The 19,374-nt window shown below is 39.2% G+C and overlaps 1 protein-coding gene across 2 annotated transcripts in view; it reads right to left on the reverse strand.

The window, feature by feature from the left end:
* Positions 1–1,732, reverse strand: part of LOC113063272 (adenylate cyclase type 1-like) — a 42,496-nt gene extending 40,764 nt beyond the window's left edge. For both annotated transcript variants that reach the window (XM_026233535.1, XM_026233536.1), the window contains exon 1: positions 270–1,732. In XM_026233535.1, the coding sequence (XP_026089320.1) occupies positions 270–1,166 (897 nt within the window). In that variant the 5' untranslated portion in view covers positions 1,167–1,732. The remainder of the gene's footprint in view (positions 1–269) is intronic.
* Positions 1,733–19,374: the final 17,642 nt, after the last annotated feature.

The following is a 19,374-nucleotide window of genomic DNA, read 5'->3' on the forward strand; positions in this document are numbered from 1 at the left end:
GACTTTCTGTTTGATTTGTGTGGTTTATTTAATTTTTTTTATTTTAAAAAGTTCTGCTGAGAGGTTTCTGGCTGTCTGCTTCTGTTGGAGCTGTCCATCCTCAGTGGTGCTGAAGTCAATCTGGCCTTCGCGCGCTCTTCACGCAACCCGTGTGCACAGCCCTCATGCTCCACCAAGCGCACTAACCGCTAGTGCATCGCCCTATATGACACGCCAAATACAACAAATGCGAATTTTTCAGTGAAGGAATGTCCGATGACACAACTTACCGGTGTCCACACGCGAGGATTACGCGCCGTTACAGATGTCGCCGTCAAGATGAAATGCGACGCAGCCACCAATATGCCAAACAAAACCGCCAAGAGCGTCCTGACCGGTAGCAGAGAGTAGGCAACGAAAATAACCAGCATCAGCTGCCAGACACCCTGCTCAGGTGTTGTGCTCGGTGCTTCAGCCCCCTGCGCGCCCTGCGTGCCGTGACCCAGCACGAGAGGAAACGGGCAACAGAGCAACGCGAACGTGAAGCTGAAGAGCAGCGCGAGCCGCGCGATCTGCTGCAGCTGTGTGACCTGCAGATATTTAACGTTGGTGACGATGAAGAGCGAGGTGAAGATGACGCAGTGGACCGGGTGCGAGCCCTTGGACACGGTGAAGCGCGAGCCGGCGGACAGCAGCTCCACGAGCGCCAACGCGGACGCGGCGAGGATGAGGATGGCCAGCGCTTTAAGCGTGGCGGTCTGCTCGAGCTTCAGGTTGTACTTCTGGAAGAGAGTCTCAAGATCCTTGCAGTCAAACTCGCGCTCGCACGCACCGGCCAGGCAGCGACTTTTCCTCCGCCGCGTGCGGACTCTGGGAAACGGAACTTCGTCCATAGCAGGGCCATTCATACAGCCAGAGCTGCTCTTCACAAGCACCGCATGTCCTGCACTTGTTGTTTGCGGTCCTGGCGGCAAGAGACGGGCTCGCGCACACTGACCCCAGCGCGAGACTGTATCTAATCCGCAGCACGCGCCGCCACCATCCACAGGTTGGTGACTGTTGTAACGAGAGCAGACAGCACCCGCCTCCTCTTTCCTCTCCCCCGCTCTCTCTCCTCCCTCCTCAAGGCGGTCTCCAGGGAACAGACCACCCGTAGCGTTTGTTCGGCCCCAGAAAGAGGTTAACATCGACCACGCAGAGTCGGGACTCCCCTCTCCGCATCCCACAGCTGCATCTCAGCGCCGCGGCCGGATCACGCATGCGCAATGTCAGCGCGAGATTGAGAAACCAGGCACGTCTCCCAGTCCTCAAAAAAAGATAAGACAAGACAGCAGCGCAGCTCTGACAGGGCCCGTCTTAAATAGACAAACGGTGAGCAGAAGGGCAGCCTCCGTGTATGACGCTCGTGTTTATGAAACGAGCGAAAGATGTTTTTTTCTTTCGTCTCGCTAAAACAGAAATAACCCAGGAGAGTCTCCCCACCGCGCGCCTATAAATAGCACACTGATCAGTGGCCTTTTAATTAAGCACTTTAATTCCAGCTCGAGCCTCGCTTGGAGTGCCGTTACCGATCCTGCGGCGGAGTGGGTTCTGCGGATTACAGATCGCATTCATCTTTTATTCTCGCGAATCCGCGGCTAAATTGATTACTGCCGGGCGCCTAAGTGGATTCTTACGTTGGGACAATGAGGTTGAGGAGCTGTACCCGCTCCTCCATTCATGATGAGCTTCTGTTCACTTGGATGCTGTTAAATAGCCCGTCAAGAGCGCTCGAGTCCCGCTCGCACCTTAGAATAGAAACCGTCTTCAGGCGCCGTTGGGGCCCCTGACAACTTTCAAAACACATAAACATATGTGTTATTGCTTTTTAGTTAGTCACACCAATAACCAACAACATACAAACAATAACTGGTCACACCAAAAAAATAAATAAATAAATAACTTATAAATAAATAATATTGTAAATCTTTTCTCTCATTCATTCTATGTAAGAATGAATAAGTATGGTGGTGGATGAGGAGCTACCCCGACTAAGTGCTTTGAGTGCCTAGAAAAGCGCTATTTAAATGTAAGGAATTATTATTATTATTTTTGTAGTATATAGTATTTATATGTTATATCTGTAGTATTTAATAAGTGTTACATGCACAAACATGAATTGGTAATGCTTAACTACCATGTTATGCAATGCTGAGCAATCGCTGTGATGTTCAGTCTGACAGAGAAAATCTCACAAGCACATATAAACACTCATTTCTCATGTGTATAATATATTCTTCTAATTGTTTTTTAATAAACCAACATCACATAAGGTCAGCTTAAACAGTGTTCAAGTGGTTCACAAAGATATACGATTTCAAAATCTCAGGAACATGCTTACTTTTGTAATCTTAGTCTAATTTCCAAAAGACAAGTTAAATCACAAAAACATGCAAAAAAGTCCCCTGAAGCAGACAAATAACCCTGAATCATCTTGTTTTAGTAGCTCAGGATCAGTAGGCATCAAAAAGACATCATTCAATCAAACCGTGACACCAAAGCGGAGGTTAGACATGTTAAAATGCTGAATTGTGTGTGGGCTCTGTGGAAAGGGAGCATGCTTGTATTATTTATGAGGACTTTATTAAACATGACTGCATTGTGCTGTGTTGAGTGTGATCTGTAACTTTATATCCATCTGGCTGCTCCTCGGATTTATTGCGAAGAAGCTGTTTATGCTCAGTAAATACATTTCAGATAAGCCGAGCTGGCACTCAGCAGCACGGTTACTGTCAAAACTATCACAATACATAACCGTTAGCACCTCTGAGGGATCCATGAGTCTCATAAATGGGATAATTAAAGGCTGACATTAAATCAGGCTTTTAAAGGGACTTGCAAGTGGAGTACACTTACAATTTATGATATTAGACCTGCTTCATTGGCATTGACTTGCAGACTGACAGGGCAGTTATAGATTTATTTTTGTCACTTCCTCAAAAACGCTTTTAGTTCATGTGTATTTTTGGAGCATCTTGCTGGTATGGCCTGCTTTTTGATCGCACAGCATGTAGCAGATGCCCTTAATGGCCGGTAGAGATGTCCCAGCACTTATCTTCATGAAAACTCTGTAAATATTATGAATTAAATCTAACCATACTGTGTCTTTGTGGCTTATAAGCAATCTATTTTATTTTAGATTATTTTATCTATTTATCTTATTTATCTATTTTAGACTGCTTTCATTTACTGCTTACATATACTTTTAAACTTGTTAATTTAACATAATCTTTATATCGATATGTACTTGTGATTGATTTATGTTGGTCACAACATTGCACGTTTTACACTTGTGTATTTGCTGTTTGCTAGGGGCGTTTGAATGACTGATTATTCAAAGTTTTATTGATCCTATATCTTACATAGATTGCTCTGATGAAAAACATTTCCAACTAAATCTGAATAGTGCAATTAAGGTAAACCAACAGCATGAAACTGCATTTTAATTTTCAAAGTACTCTCTAATGTACAATAAAATTAACATCAGATATGCATAGGAGAAATAGCCTTTAATAGCGAGGACAACAGGTCAGGCACATGTGGCTCTTTCTTTTTTTTATCCATTGATTCACTCATCAATCCAGGTCTGTTGACATGCGGGAATAATCGGGAACACATTGTCTCGAGGGGGGTCCAAAAACATGGTTTTAAATAAGACTTCTTTCAAAAACATTAAAAAAAATCTTACCAACTGCAAACATTTGTAGTAGCAGTAGTAGTTGTAGTATTTTTGTTTTTGTAGTGTAATGTTTTTTCAGGAGATCAAGTTTTCAAAAGAGTAGTCTTCAGTATTTGATTTTGTTGATACATGATATAATTAATATAATAAATGATTGATTATTCAGCATTGTTTATCAAGTAATATGCTAATTTTGTTGCCATTTAAGCTAAAGTAAAATCGTAAAAGTTACAATATTGTTGAAAAAATGCAAAATGACTTGAACCCTGATCTCAGTGTGGCTGGACTGAATGCAGATTGCATTGTAACAATTAACCAGTTTTAGAAAGGTTACTTTGGAAATGTAATAGATACAAGTTACCCTGTTCAAAATTTAATAAGTAGGGCAACTATTTTAATTACTTTATTAAAGTAATGTAACTGATTACACTTGATTACTTTTCTAAATTACTAATGAATGTTTTCAACTGTAAATCATTTTGAAACATTTGAAGCAGACAGGGTTAACCTTATAGCAGGACTCAACACTGATTACTGTCAGACTTTCAGAATCCTCAATCACGTGAATTAAGATTAAAATAAATTCATTTTAAAGCACAGCCACCCCATAATAAGACTTTAGCACCACTTTTTACTTTGAGATCATTGTGAGGTTAATACAGATTTAAAATCATAACAAGATATAGTTTAATAGCTATGATACTGTTTTTTAAATCATATCTTTGACAGACATCTAACATGGTATAAACCTCCTTTTTCTGTGTCCTGCACTCCTGAAACCTTGGTGTCTCATATATAGAGCAGTCAACGCAATTTGGGAAATAAAATCCATTTAATCGGGTTTGTATGTGAAAAAATTCACGTTACCCTTTGTAATTTTTTACATTTCTGTAATCTAATTACACACTTTTTTTCTCATTAACTGTAAATGATTACAGTTAGATTTATTTTGTAATTAAATTACATAACTCTGTTGGATTTACCTCCAAGAGACAGTCCACGAATAGAACCTATGATAGATGATTTTATATTAGACGACAATTACCCATGTTGCAGAACAGATGTTTCGGGGCCATGGTTTCCATTTTCTCCATCAAATTTGTCATATTTATTTTCCCTGACTAGAAAACGATGCTGCGCGTTCACGAGACATTTATCTGCAATTTTACAACACTTTGCCCTGTTTTAGGAGAGAGTAAGACTCCGCTAATGCTCATATCACCATGCCAGTCTTAAAGCAGCAGGAGCTAAAAATGGACAGATAAGCAAGGGAGTGGGGAAAGAAGAAGAGAGGATGCAAGAGAAAGGTCTCCTGCTTCTACACCATCCTGTTTTCACAGATTAGCTTTTTATTGATCTACTTCTCACCTGCTCCCTCTCAATTTCTCCCGTGCACGCAGACACGCTCTCTTTAAAGGCAGTTTCCTACTAGTGGCAGCAGCCCTGCATTTTTAACACGCTCACGCACACATACGCTAACACATTTTTCCTTTTCATCTGTGTGTATTCCTCTCTGGCACGGCCTTTGTGAGTAGAGAGACTCTAAGAATAGCAGTCAGTCAGATGAACACCTCAGAACGTCTGCTTCCAAAGGATTTCCGCTGCGCGTGTTTGTGTGTGCGTGCTTGTCTCTGGAGTAAGAGAGACGGCAGAAAAATGAGAACAGACAGCTTTACACGCACCAGTCTCCTTGCATTATATTTGGATAGTAACAACACACATACATACGCACATGTACACTGAAACAAAGCAGATATGCACATGCAATGACAGCTTGCAGTTACCTAGTTGGTGGGCAGGGATTGTGTTTCCATAGTAACTGAATAGGGGAGCTCCCCATGTCCCTCCTACATGCACAAGTGCTGTAAGTTTACCACGGACGCAAATGAGCACATATTTTCTTGCACTGGTGTTTTTGTTAATATCCTGAAAAAGACCACTGATTTGGATGACAAAACTGCAATTACCAAATTACATTTATGTGGGTACTGCGTAGTTGTGTATACACAAACCCTAAAGCGAACCAGTCGCAATTTTCCAAAATGTCAAAAAGTACTTTAAAAGCACCTTCATAAAAGAGTCAGACGACCCAGAAACTTCCCGCTGGTTTCCTGTGACCAGACGCGGGTCACTTCCTGTTCTGAAGCTGGGTGAAAATGTCTGGTTCGGGGATGAGTCACACAGTGCTTGCCCTTTATAGAAAATACAGTACACACATCAACTCATAAACTCACAGCGTATGAGTTACCTAGCGAAGATGTGATAGCCTGTTTTGTGTGTTGATGTATAGTGTGTTGGATGTTGTCAGGAATGGCTAGGTGTTTAGTTTCGACTGCTCGCTTACAGAGAGTTTGTGGTTAGCAGGACATTGTTAGAGGTTTGGTAAGATGTTCTGGGTGGTTAGGGTTTCTGGGTGATTTCTAGGGCATTGCTAGGGTGTGGGTGCGATGAATGTCTACAATGTTGGGTATTATTAGGACATCACTAGGGTTTCACAACTGTGTTCTGGGTCATTGCTATGGCATTCATAGTGTGCTGGTGGTTGTTAAGGCATTGCTGGTGTATGGTAGTGTTTTTGGGTGGGTTTTAGGTCATTTCTACAAGGACGTTGATCCAGGAGCATTTTGAAATCACACTCACCATTTTCTAGAGGGTCTTATGGCCATTGATAGCTGATACCTACATTTTTGGGGGGTTGCTAGGGCATTGCTATGGATTTGACAATGAGTTTTGAAGTTTTGCTTACCGTCTCTAAGATAGAGGAAGATGTTAGAACATTTCTAGGGGTTGGTAGTGTGTTTGGGGTGGTTGCGGGGGTGCTTCCAGGATGTTTGTTGTGAAGTGGATGCTAGACCATTGATGGGTGGGTGCATTGGTAAGTAGTTCCTAGGGCTTCTGTGTTGGTTGTTATTAGAGCATCACTGGGGCTGGTTTACAACATCTGGTACAAATTCGAAGTGCAGATCAGTGCACACAAATACTGCCCACAATACATTAAAGCGCTGGATGATGATTCGATTAGAACTACAAACACAAATATAAAGCATTACTAAAAACTACAAACATGGCGGATATGCGAGACAGACAGGTAGAGAAAGGGGGTTGAGTGATAAATATTCAATATCTAATCTAATTTAAAAATATATTTATTTAATGTTATCTATGTTATATTTCATCTGCAACAACATTGTGAACATTTATGAGGACTCATTTGGTCAATAACTTAATTAGGCTGATGTTGTTCATTACATAGAGAAAGAAAAATCCATCGATAAATTAGCTTCTTCAAGGCTTATTAGCTGTGTGTGGGTACTTAGGAGCTGGTGGGTTTGTTCTACGGGGACATATAGTACTGTGAGTGTTGATTTGTGTTATAATGTGTTTGCAGCCCCACAAGAGACATCAGCTAATCCTAGCTGTGAACATCAGAAACACGACCCATAATTTCGCACTTTAGCCACCTACAAGTCACAACTAAGGCAAACACTCCACCCACACAACAAGGACATTTATCACCCCACAGCTTTTCCAACGGGACGATGAATAGATTTAATCTTTGTATATTCACCATTTGCTAATTCCCTTGTTCTAAACTGAGTCACTGTATACTCACTATAATGATTTTTTCTTTATTAGCATCCAGCTTGTACTCCACCAGTCTCAAAAGAGTACTTGGAGACAAATTGCCAGACATCAAACAGCAATTAAAAGTTTTTAAGTTCATCATTTTGTGTTGATGGGAAATGTGGGAAGTTTATTATTGCTCCATTGCATTTAGTTCAGATGTGGGATATTTCTACTTGAGAGAGATGACTTACAAGTATATAAAGAAACAAAATGTCTAGTCAGGTGTTATCAGCAGAGAGGATCATGTTCGTGTTTTACACACCTGTCTCTGTAAACACTGGCTAAAAAGGTTTTTATGATCAAGAAATCTAGGAACTTTGACTGATTGATGCATTTTATTTGTTTAAAGGTTAATGATTATCAGCGACTATGTACAGTACATCTCCCTCGGTGCCGCTATCATGAAAGTACATAATACAGAGAAACTGGACAAGAAACTGGCACAACTTGGACCAAATGTTTCAGCTTTATTTAAAGTAATGAAAACTATTTTTTAAAAGTCTTGGTTTTAGTTAATGATAACAAACCTGAAGATTCCAAATTTGCTAGTTTTTCAGTGGGGGAAAAAAGCATTATTTGTGGATAACTTTGTCAGTGTTCACTCAAAAAGTTGCACTAGTTCAGATCAATGGGACCTACATCAATCAAATTAAAAAAGAAATATAAACGTGCTAATTGATAGAAAACAAGCTGATAAGACCATACATTAAAATGCTATGATAAAAAAATAACAGTTTGCAGTTTCAACCAGCATATCAATCTGTTTTATACAGCTAAAAATAGATGTGAATGACAGTGAATGACACTGGAAGCCAGACACATTCAATTTACAACGGCTGCGACTGTTCTTAAATGAAAAATAAGGTGAAAAATAAGGGTGGTGCAGCCATGACATCAAAACCTAGAAGACCAATTAGCTGCTGATTCTTTAGGCAGTTTTCCTATGGGGTTTTATAATGGGGGTTTTCAATTTATGAGAAAAAATAAAGCCTGTGGTAAACATAACTTTGATGTTTTGTTCTACAACGTAAACTGCACACAGCACAAATACAAAAAAAAAGTGTTACTTTTTGGAAATGTATATTTCTAATAAGTAACCTGATAAGACAGTTTGGGGTGTTAGTGAGGCAGTTTATGTTAAGTATGGTCAAGTTATGTTTACAACAGGCTTTATTTGACTCATAAATTGGAAATCCCAATTATAAAACCCCAAAGTAAAACCTTGAAGGAAGCAGCAGTGCATTAGTCTTCTAGGTTTTGACTTCAAACATGCACCACTCTATATGGTAATAATATAGCATAATGAGAATCCTCTCCGGTTCAAGATGACTGAAACACAACATTAGGGTTAAGAAATGTACAAAAAGACAAAAATCAAGATATTCACTGCAGTGTTGTCTGCAATTTCAGAAGCATTTAGTTGAGCTGCTTTTGCTTTTGATTTTGACACATTTATCAGTGTGCCGTGCTAACAGTCCTGAGGCTCTTCACTGACCTGTTCTCCATAACACTCAGCAGTAGCCAGCAGCATCGGTGGCACAGATAAAAGGCATAGTCTGGATGAACGTCTATATCTTTTAGTCCAGTAACTGAGCTATTTATAAACTTTCTACTTATATCTACTGGCAGCATTTTCTGTACTCTGACTGTATTAACATTCAAAAGGAGTCTTATAATAGTGCTTAGTGTCTATTGCTTAATATAAGGAAGACAGGAAAATGTACACTGAGTGTGCATATTTACTTTTGTATTCCACTGCACGTCAGGTAAATTAAGTAAATTAATTCAGACAAGAGAACAAATGCCGGAAAAGCATTCTTTCAAAAGGCACAAATGAAGACAGAAACAAAGAAAGAAAGAAAAAGAGGTGGATTGAAAATGTTATCCCTACAAATGGAAATTCATTTAATTCTTAGATCCTTTAGGTTTTCAATATACAGACAACTGAAAACCTGTCTGCAATGGGATTTGAAATTAAAGACACCCTAATGGAATGGCAATGCTCAAGCAAGAAGAAAATGTTGACTCCAGGTTTACCTTCAATAAAGCTGCACATCACTGAGATGATACTGAAAGGAGCAGCTGAGGTGAAGATCTGTAAAAGGACACTTTGTCTAAACAATTGATTTTATGGATCTAACCTCACAAATAGCTTCACTGTACTGATGCTTGAAGTTATCTGTTGCACTGAGCAAATGTGTTGAAACTAACTAGACTAATTTGTTTACTAAACAAACATATGAAGAAAATGTGAGTTGTGCTTGGTGAAGAATTTGCTGCCACAAAGAAATCATATGTCCTGATATTCTGGATATAAGAACTGGGGATTGGGGTGATGGTGGGGATTGCTAGGAGTTTGTGTGTTCAGGTGGTTGTTAGGCTGTGGACAGGTGGTTGCTGTGCAATAAGTGCGTCGCTAGGATGTTAGTGGTTGTTAGTGTCACATATGCTTTGTGTAGATTCTTTGTGTTTAAGTGTGTTTGACATAAAGCGGCACTGCGTAGATCGATAGGTGTATGACGACGAAGTATCGCAAGACGTCTCCTTATGCGTTCGAATCGCTCTCGTGGTAATTTCATGTCATAGACCAATTGGTCTGTCAAGTCCTGCATCCTGTCACCATTTAAACTGCATCTTGTCCCATATTCGCATCCTTCACATTTCGTTTCATGTAATTTTCTACCATACTGGAGAGGACTGAAGAGGCAGGTTGATCTGCCAGTCGCATGTATTTCATCCTGAGAACTCTCCTCAAGTGTTTGCATACTGATGCTTTTAAAAGTTAATGACCAAACGTATTTTAAATATAACATGGATAACATTAAATACATATTTTTTCATCAGGTTAGATACTGATTATTTATTACTGATTATTCCAGCTTGTTAGTGTGTGTTTTGGTGTATAAATACAAACCCGATTCCAAAAAAGTTGGGACACTGTACAAATTGTGAATGAAGACAGAATGCAAAGTTTCAAATTTCAATATTTTATTCAGAATACAACATAGATGACATATCAAGTGTTTAAACTGAGAAAATGTATCATTTTAAGGGACAAATAAGTTGATTTTAAATTTCATGGCATCAACACATCTCAAAAAATTTGGGACAAGGACATGTGAGGCATCCCCTCTTCTTTTTATAACAGTCTGCAAACGTCCGGGGAGTGAGGAGAAAAGTTGCTCAAGTTTAGAAATAGGAATGTTGTCCCATTCTTGTCTAATACAGGCTTCTAGTTGCTCAACTGTCTTATGTCTTTGTCACATCTTCCTCTTTATGATGCACCAAATGTTTTCTATGGGTTAAAGAGCTGGACTGCAGACTGGCCATTTCAGTACCCAGATCCTTCTTCTGCGCAGCCATGATGTTGTAATTGATGCAGTATGTGGTCTGGCATTGTCATGTTGGAAAATGCAAGGTCTTCCCTGAAAGAGACGACATCTGGATGGAAGCATATACAGTATATGTTGTTCTAGAACTTGAATATACCTTTCAGCATTGATGGTGCCTTTCCAGATGTGTAAGCTGCCACACGCACTCAAGCAACCCCATACCAGAGACGCAGGCTTCTTTTTTGACCTATAGGGTTTTAGCAAGCAACGACGAATGGCACGGTGGATTGTGTTCACCGACAATGTTTTCTGGAAGTATTCCTGAGCCCATGTTGTGATTTCCATTACAGTAGCATTCCTGTATGTGATGCAGTGCCGTCTAACGGCCTGAAGATCACGGGCATCCAGTATGGTTTTCCCGCCTTGACCCTTACTCACAGAGATTGTTCCAGATTCTCTGAATCTTTGGATGATATTATACACTGTAGATGATAACTTCTAACTCTTTGCAATGTTTCTCTGAGAAACTCATTTCTGATATTGCTGCATTATTTTTCGCTGCAGCATTGGGGGAATTGGTGATCCTCTGCCCATCTTGACTTCTGAGAGACACTGCCACTCTGAAAGGCTCTTTTTATACCCAATCATGTTGCCAATTGACCTAATAAGTTGCAAATTGGTCCTCCAGCTGTTCCCTATATGTACATTTAACTTTTCAGGAGAGTGATCAGGAGAGTGAGATTTACCCGCACTGCTATTACTAGGTGGCTTCTGTTACACTCACCCATCTAAACCCCACTCCTATCTGGGTTACAGCACCAGTGTAACCCCTCCAGTTTAGCTTGCCTCGCTCAGAGCACAATTTGAACTGGCGTTTCCAGCAAGGGAAGGAGGCCGTGCTAACAAGGAAGCTAAAGACTACTGCCTCCAATGTCAGTCACTAGTGTACCTTTTGAGATCAGGGGAATGAGGTTTAACTGCACAGCCCTTACTAGCTGGCCTCTGTAGTGTCACTAGGATGTTGTTAGGCAACGTCCTTAGATATTTGTAGGAAGTGAAAACAATGGCATAAGTAAGCACCAATAATAAGTCCTTATATTTTCTTTTCCTCAGCAGTATTTACAGTGGCATTCTCTGTGGTGCTGTGCTCCCTGCAGGGCTCTTGGCACTGATGAAGGGGTATTAGCATAATTAGCTAAATGTTAGCTGCTAGCCAGAATGATGGTTACCCAGTTTGGCCGACCAACAGCACCAGTTTCATCCAGGCCAAAGGAAGGATGAGATAATAAAGGGAGTTGTTGGGGGAGGGGAAGAATGGGAAAGAAGCATATGGAAGAGCTATGAAGGAACTGCTGCAAAGACACTTAAAACAGATAGAAAGTGAGCGAGCAAGGAGTGAGTGATTAGAGCGATTACATGAAGTCAGAGATAAAGAGAGAGATTAAGACAGTCAACAAGGGAGAGGCCATTTGTACTGCGAATAACTGGAATTAGTTTGGTGTCTGGAGTGTCAGAATAAAGTGTGGATATGGAATGCCTATGTTTGTACAGAGCCTGAGGGTTGCATGTGTATGTGTGTGTGTGTGTGTGTGTGTGTGTTTGTCAGCTTGGGTTTTGGTTCAAAATCCCACAGGGAAGCAGTAATCCGCGCATGGCTCTGAGATTTGAGTCTCTAAGCAAAGCTTTTTTCTCTATTTATAAATCTCTTAATCTGTACAAAGGGCCCTGTGAGACACACACAAACCGGAGCAGATATGTGTGTAATTCTGTGTATGTGTAATACAATTTTGTGAATAGAGCAGCGTGTTAGCTCTACATACACACGCAGGGCATTTGTGGTACACACCACCTGGAATCATTAAGAAATCAGGGTCATTTGTGTCACAGGTCCTGCTAAAAAAGAGGGATCAATTATTTTGTGAGTGAGCTTCCACTTGATGAAGCTGATACATAAAAGCAGAATCATGGTGACATAAAGCATTAAAGAGAGGAGCAATCTGAAGCCATAATTTGCAAAATTACTGAACTATCTGAGATGCAGGTAAAAAACATTACATGTTTCCTCTACTGTGATGTCTATCTGATTGAAACGGCATCTGAAATGAGAGGGCGGGAATACAAGTTTTGCAGTTAGTTCTCGCCATTGAATTCACAGGCGACACCCTAGCATGAAGGTTGCTATTTATTTACTGAGTAAGACAACAACGAGGCCGATCAATGGCACTGAATATTTTTTTAACTTGCTGTAGACCCTACCAGCCGTTTTTGTAGGCATTACACTGCCAGAATTTTAAAAGACGATATCTCGATATAAGACGATATAAGTTTGCATTGAACTCTCAGTTTCGTAACTTTTATATTATATTTTAGATATTGTTTATGCTAAAACAGCAACATTACACACTAAAATTAAAAGTTTGAAATCGCAATCAACCCCCACAAAAAAAAGACATAATTATGAGAAAAACATCCAATAAATAAAGAGATAATTATGAAAAAATATATATACAGATATACAGTCACAATTGAAAGAAAAAAAAGGAAAAAAATCACAGTTACCATAATTCATTACAGTGAGGTGGTCTTTCTGAATTTTTCTGAAGAAAGATAAACTGTGTAGTGATGAAAGCCAAAATATTAAACGTCATGGATGAATATTTACTTTTGATATTTAATATTGTTATTGTTAAAAATGAAGATGCCAAAAGGGAAGTTTGTTCATACTGAATATCTAAAAAGGCATTAAGATATCTTAATATTTTTTGAGTTACAGGCCTGCAAACATTGGAGAAAATTTTTTAAAAGTGCTCTTTCTCCATTTTTGATTGATCTCTATTGGCACATAATGTAAAAAAGATTGCTGAAGTCAACAGATTTTCCAAACAGACCTCCCAATCTCTGTGTAAATATAACATAAGGATGCTTCCATCTTTTTGAAATAATTTTTAACTCCCAGTAATTTGTCTTTTTGACCCCCCCCCCCCCCTCTACAAAACAGTGGATTATTTATCCATGACATTTAATATTTTGCCTATCATCACTATACATATTTATCTTTATCCAGAAAAATCAGACATTTGAGGCAGGGGCCTCTGGTTGACATGGTATGACCCACTTGTAAGATCCAGTCACAGTTATGAGAAGTATTCATGCAATATTGTTGCGAGAGATAGTCATATTGCGACATAAAATCACATTATGAGATTTAAAGTCCCACTTAAATATAAAGATATAAAGTTGCAATTAGGAGAAACAAATTCATGATAATGAGAAATATATTTACAATGACAAGAAATAAAGTGAGTTTTAAGAGGGATATAAATTCGCAATTATAGGGCATAGTCATTATTGCAATCATAGCTACTTGCTCTGGTATTTTCCACACGTGACATGCATTTTCTTGCAAATCAGTTATGTAAAGAACATAAATGTAAATTTAAATGTAATCGTGGGTGACGCTTTGGCCATGGCTCATTGGAAGTGTTGCCAGTGGGCTGGGTTTCTCTGTCAGTTTGCTAAACCTGAACGAGCTGTTGCATTTTTTTTTCTCCCCCAGACTAAGATCAAGACACATTTTGATCATTCTAGGCTAAAAATATCATTCCCCCCCCCCCCAACCCTTTGCACATATTAGCTTATGCTATCAGCTCAATATGGATTTGACTGTCTGCCTGAACAGATCAAGCCAATCCCATTCACACTGAATGCTCATTCTATCGAATTAGGGCTCCTCTTGTATATTAAACATCAAAAAAAAATTACAGAGAGAGACTAACTGGTGAAGTTTAGAACCAGAAATTATCTGATATGTGACAAATTCCACAAAAAAGTATATTACAAGAATCCAATCTTGTGAAACATTGGTGAATATCTGATAACACAAGGTACTCTGTCTTAAGTTTGTGCTCTTCAGTGAGTTTGAGAGTGTGCAAACACAAGAAATGCTATGATTGGCTATGTTTGATTGATTGATTTTTACTTTCAATGTGGATAGACAAACTTCTTTCACATTGTGTCCAATTAGGTTTTGATTTCTCCCATTAATACTGTAGTTCTATGTTTGATGTCTTCATCCTACTCTCTTTGGTACCTAAATATTCAAAATCAGTATGAAATATAGAATATTGGCAATATCTTGTGCTACTTTGATTTTACTGTGTCTATATTTGTTCAGTAATTAAATTTTTTCCAGGTTTGATATTTTATTGAATTATTATTATTTTCACAACTATCCCACCACTTCTTAATACATTTAGCACTTTTATGTTTGACACTGAAAAAAAGAGCCTTAGTAAAGCAATCCATCAAGATGGCATCACTGAAAAAGGATAACTGAGAAATCTGTTCGATTTCCAGGCTGACAAAAAGCTGCATTTTTCACCAACCCCATCTGAGAACCATAGTTAAGTGTTGAGACTCCCTCCTGCTATAGTACAGAAGCCACATGTACCAGACTGCACTTGGTGAAAGCAAGCAAAAACTCTCAATTTCAGTTCAACAGTCAGTGATGATAATTTAAACATTTTTCCAAATCTATTCCATTTATGCCCATTCATTTACTTTCTACACAGCAAATATTAATGGAGTTGACACACTTACCACCCCCTCATAGGAAAACGTAAAAGTTGGCAACACTGTAGCTAGTGATTGCAGTGGTGAGGACTAGAGGGTTCAGTAAGACAATCTCCGTACCTTTGGTTGCACTACGTCATTCATGTGCCCTTCCAGTGTACTATGATGGATCCATGTAGGTCTGCAATTGAAGTATATCCAGGTTTATGCATATAACATGGTTCTCCTTGATTGTGCCACAATCAATCCAAAACTAATTCCTATCCGGAAGAAACTTCTAAAAATACTGCACAGGACAAGAGCCTGAAGGGGATGCTGTCAAAGGTGATGGCATTCGTAAGTGGAATCTCATGATCCTTTATGTCCTACTTGGCATTAAAATGATATGGCCCAGATCCCAACTTCTCTTTTGTTGCTACTATTACAAAATCCCTCTCTAGGACCATCAGCTACTTATTCAAACAACTCGGTGATATAATAATTAAAAACAAAAAAAATGGGTTCAGCTACCCAACATTCTCTGACAAAAGGGAAATATTAAGACGGTCCAACAATTTCTTCAAATATCTGCATGTCAAAGTGGATCATACTTTACCTCCTAAAGTGCCAAGGGGACACCAGTTTTCTGAATGTGTGGAAACTGTTCTTGCTCACTGTACTCTTCTCATCCAAATTGGGGCCCCAATCACACTCCCTCAGATCAGGGTACACACTTTATTTCCAATGCTTTTGGAAGGCATCTTAATCTAATGGACACTGTCACTGACTGGTCATTCCTTATAGGTCATTCTGGTTATTAAATAGAAAGTGAAAATAATAAATACGACAAGGAGGGGTATTCATCACCCTTTAACCAACCAACAGTTTAAATTTGTGAGAACCATGAAAAAAAACCTCGAGGGCAGGTTATGGGAAGGGATAAGTATTTGGCTGGTTTGCTGGTTTACTGTGTCGGCACCATGGATAATGTTATATTTTTGCATTTCCAATGACAATTCCAATGCTACTGATTCTCAACTTTACTCACAGACAATAAGTTATTGACCATTGTTTGAACCAGCCACTTGAGCCATGAATCAAATGTGACTAATCAAATTATTGGCTAAAGAAATTGTTTCTGGAGCTGAGATGAAAGCTAACGGATATCTCTCTCCAAGTTTCCTAGACCTCCTTAGATAAGGGTAACCACAAGAGCACTGGGGTGATGGTGACAGCCTTGATGCCTAAGGGAACAGTTGTCCAAGACAGATGTTAAAGATACCCATGAGGACATCAGTCATATTGGCCTCACATTTCTTTACCTAAACCTGAAAGCTAAGCTACTACTGAGTAGGGACCTCTGCAATTAGCCAAAGCCTCTAGATTGTTGAAGCATTACTGAGATTGCGAGTGGAGTTTAAGGCCCCTTGTTTTAAAATGCGTTACGATTATTGTTAACACTACATGGGTACAACCTGCACTGGGCCACACATAACTCAGCTATGGCCCTGCTGCAAATCCATATTGTGACGTATGTCAGAGTGAAACAGATTATCAGAAAAGAACAAGAAAAGTAGAACAGGAATTTTATCCATCGGGTATTGAATGGAGTGTTAAAAGTGAGCATTGCATATCAGAATTGAGGCAGCTATGAATCCATCTTGTTTTACTATAGAAATGGGGGAAAGTCGTGGCCTAATGGTTAGGAGTTTGACTCCTAAGGTTGTGGGCATTACCACGACTGAGGTGCCCTTGAGCAAGGCACCGAACCCCCAACTGCTCCCCGGGACCCGAGCATAAATGATGAACACTTCTCTGAGTGTGTGTTTATGCACTTTGGATGGGTTAAACGTATAGCACGAATTCTGAGTATGGGTCACCGTACTTGGCTGTACGTCACATCACTTTTTTTTCACTTTCAGAATACATCAGCAGAGAAGTGGGTCATATCACAGGAATAGTAAGTCACGATATTTCTATAAATATAATATATATATATATATATATATATATATATATATATATATGCAAAGAAATATAAATATAAATGCATGGAATCAGTCTCAACCAGATCATTTACATATATAAAAATAAAAATAAACGGTGTTAATTTTAATTTAATCCCAACTTTGAAATCATGTTCTAGAAACTGCACTCACACACAACAATTTCTAGTCAATTAAATATTTTATAGCAGTAATACTATTATTATTCACAGTAGAAATGTCAGCTGTCTCAATTTTAATGTCTTTTAAATAATTACTTTCCAGGCTTAAAAATCACCATGTTTAAATTTCCTGAAAAGTTCAGTTGCTTGAACTGTGTAAATTTTCTAAGAAGATATCTAGGAATTAATCCAAACAAAATCAACAAAAATAAACTATAATAAGAAAATACAGTACTTTCTTATTATAGTTTATTTATTTATTTTTGTAGATTTTGTTGTAGTATACTATATTTATTAACAAATTCTCAAAAAAAGGGGATGGGGGTCCTTATCACACCATAAGTCTCTCCCACAAGTGTCCTCCTCCTCTCCATCCCTATTCTCCTGGATCGCTCCATCCCTTGAACAAGCCCAGACTGGGAAGAAGCTCATATTGGTGTGAAAACGATATGTAATGGGGCCATGCATGTATGTTTGTGTAGGACTGATGTTGTGTGTCTCAGAGGATTTTAGAGGCTAAGCGTATATCAGGGGAGATATTTATTGCGCATGTGCGCATACGTCGTTAAGCTCAGATTGGTGTGAAATTGTGGTTAAATGGACAGGAAATGGTGTGTGTTATTTTTGGAGCAGACCTCTCTCATCGCCTAAGAAACTAATGAGCCACAGTCTCTCCAGGAGACCAAATGCACATGCACCCACCAACAGCATTCAGTTACTCAAAATTACACACTCAATGATCATTTACAAACTAGTCATGGGAAGTTCGGATCATTTTAACAACTTGGACCTTTGAGTCTCGTTCAGCAAAATGAATGAATCTTTTTAACGAGTCATTTCATTCATTTTTATCAAAATACAATTAAAATGTTATGTGTTACTTCCCTAACATGTCTACTAATACTTATGCAAATGTTGATCACACTACAAACTATACAAAACTATAATGCCATAAGAAACAGAAAAGATTAGTTCAATCTTTACCTGGGTCTTCAGTCTATGACTAGCTCACCTCATCTCTTATCTGACAAGGCTTCGGGTTTGAGTCATTCTTTTATCACATGACTGCCCCATAAGCTTTAAAGGGTTAGTTCGCCCAAAAATGAAAATTATGTCATTAATAACTCACCCTTATGCTGTTCCGAACCTGTAAGGCCTCCTTTTATCTACGGAACACAGTTTAAGATATTTTAGATTTAGTCCGAGAGCTCTCAGTCCCTCCACTGAAGCTGTGTGTACGGTATACTGTCCATGTCCAGAAAAGTAAGAAAAACATCATCAAAGTAGTCCATGTGACATCAGAGGGTCCGTTAGAATTTTTTGAAGCATCGAAAATACATTTTGGTCCAAAAATAGTAAAAACTATGACTTTATTCAGCATTGTCTTCTCTTCCGTGTCTGTGTGAGAGAGAGTTCAAATCAAAGCAGCTGGATTTACGGTTCGCGAACGAATCATTCAGTTCACCAAATCGAACTGAATCGTTTTAAAAGGGTTCGCATCTCTAATACGCATTTATCCACAAATGACTTAAGCTGTTAACTTTTTTAATATGGCTGACACAACCTCTGAGTTCAAACAAACCAATATCCAGGAGTAATTCATGTGCTCAAACAGTACACTGACTGAACTGCTGTGATGAACACCGAGCCGAGCCAGATAACGAACAATAGACTGACTCGTTCACGAGTGAAGAACCGGTTGCATCGGTGTTCGGATCACCAGTAGTTCTTTCGGACAGTTCGATTCAATAAACCGGTTGAAGAAAACGGTTCACCAGTTCTTTTGCGCTCGGCGTAATGGCGTCATTGGCGATGATTGCCCTTGATTCAAGCCTTCGGTTTACCCGCACCCATAACACTAGCACAGAATCAGTTCAGAATCAATCACCAAAAGAATCAGTTCAGTTCAGACGCTCTGTGTGTCGGTCTGCTTCACGCTGAATCACACATGCGCAGTATCATCAGCTCCTCGGTTCACGAATCGAACGTGTCTGACAGAA

Source organism: Carassius auratus, chromosome 45 (assembly GCF_003368295.1).
Source record: "Carassius auratus strain Wakin chromosome 45, ASM336829v1, whole genome shotgun sequence".
Taxonomy (NCBI): domain Eukaryota; kingdom Metazoa; phylum Chordata; class Actinopteri; order Cypriniformes; family Cyprinidae; genus Carassius; species Carassius auratus.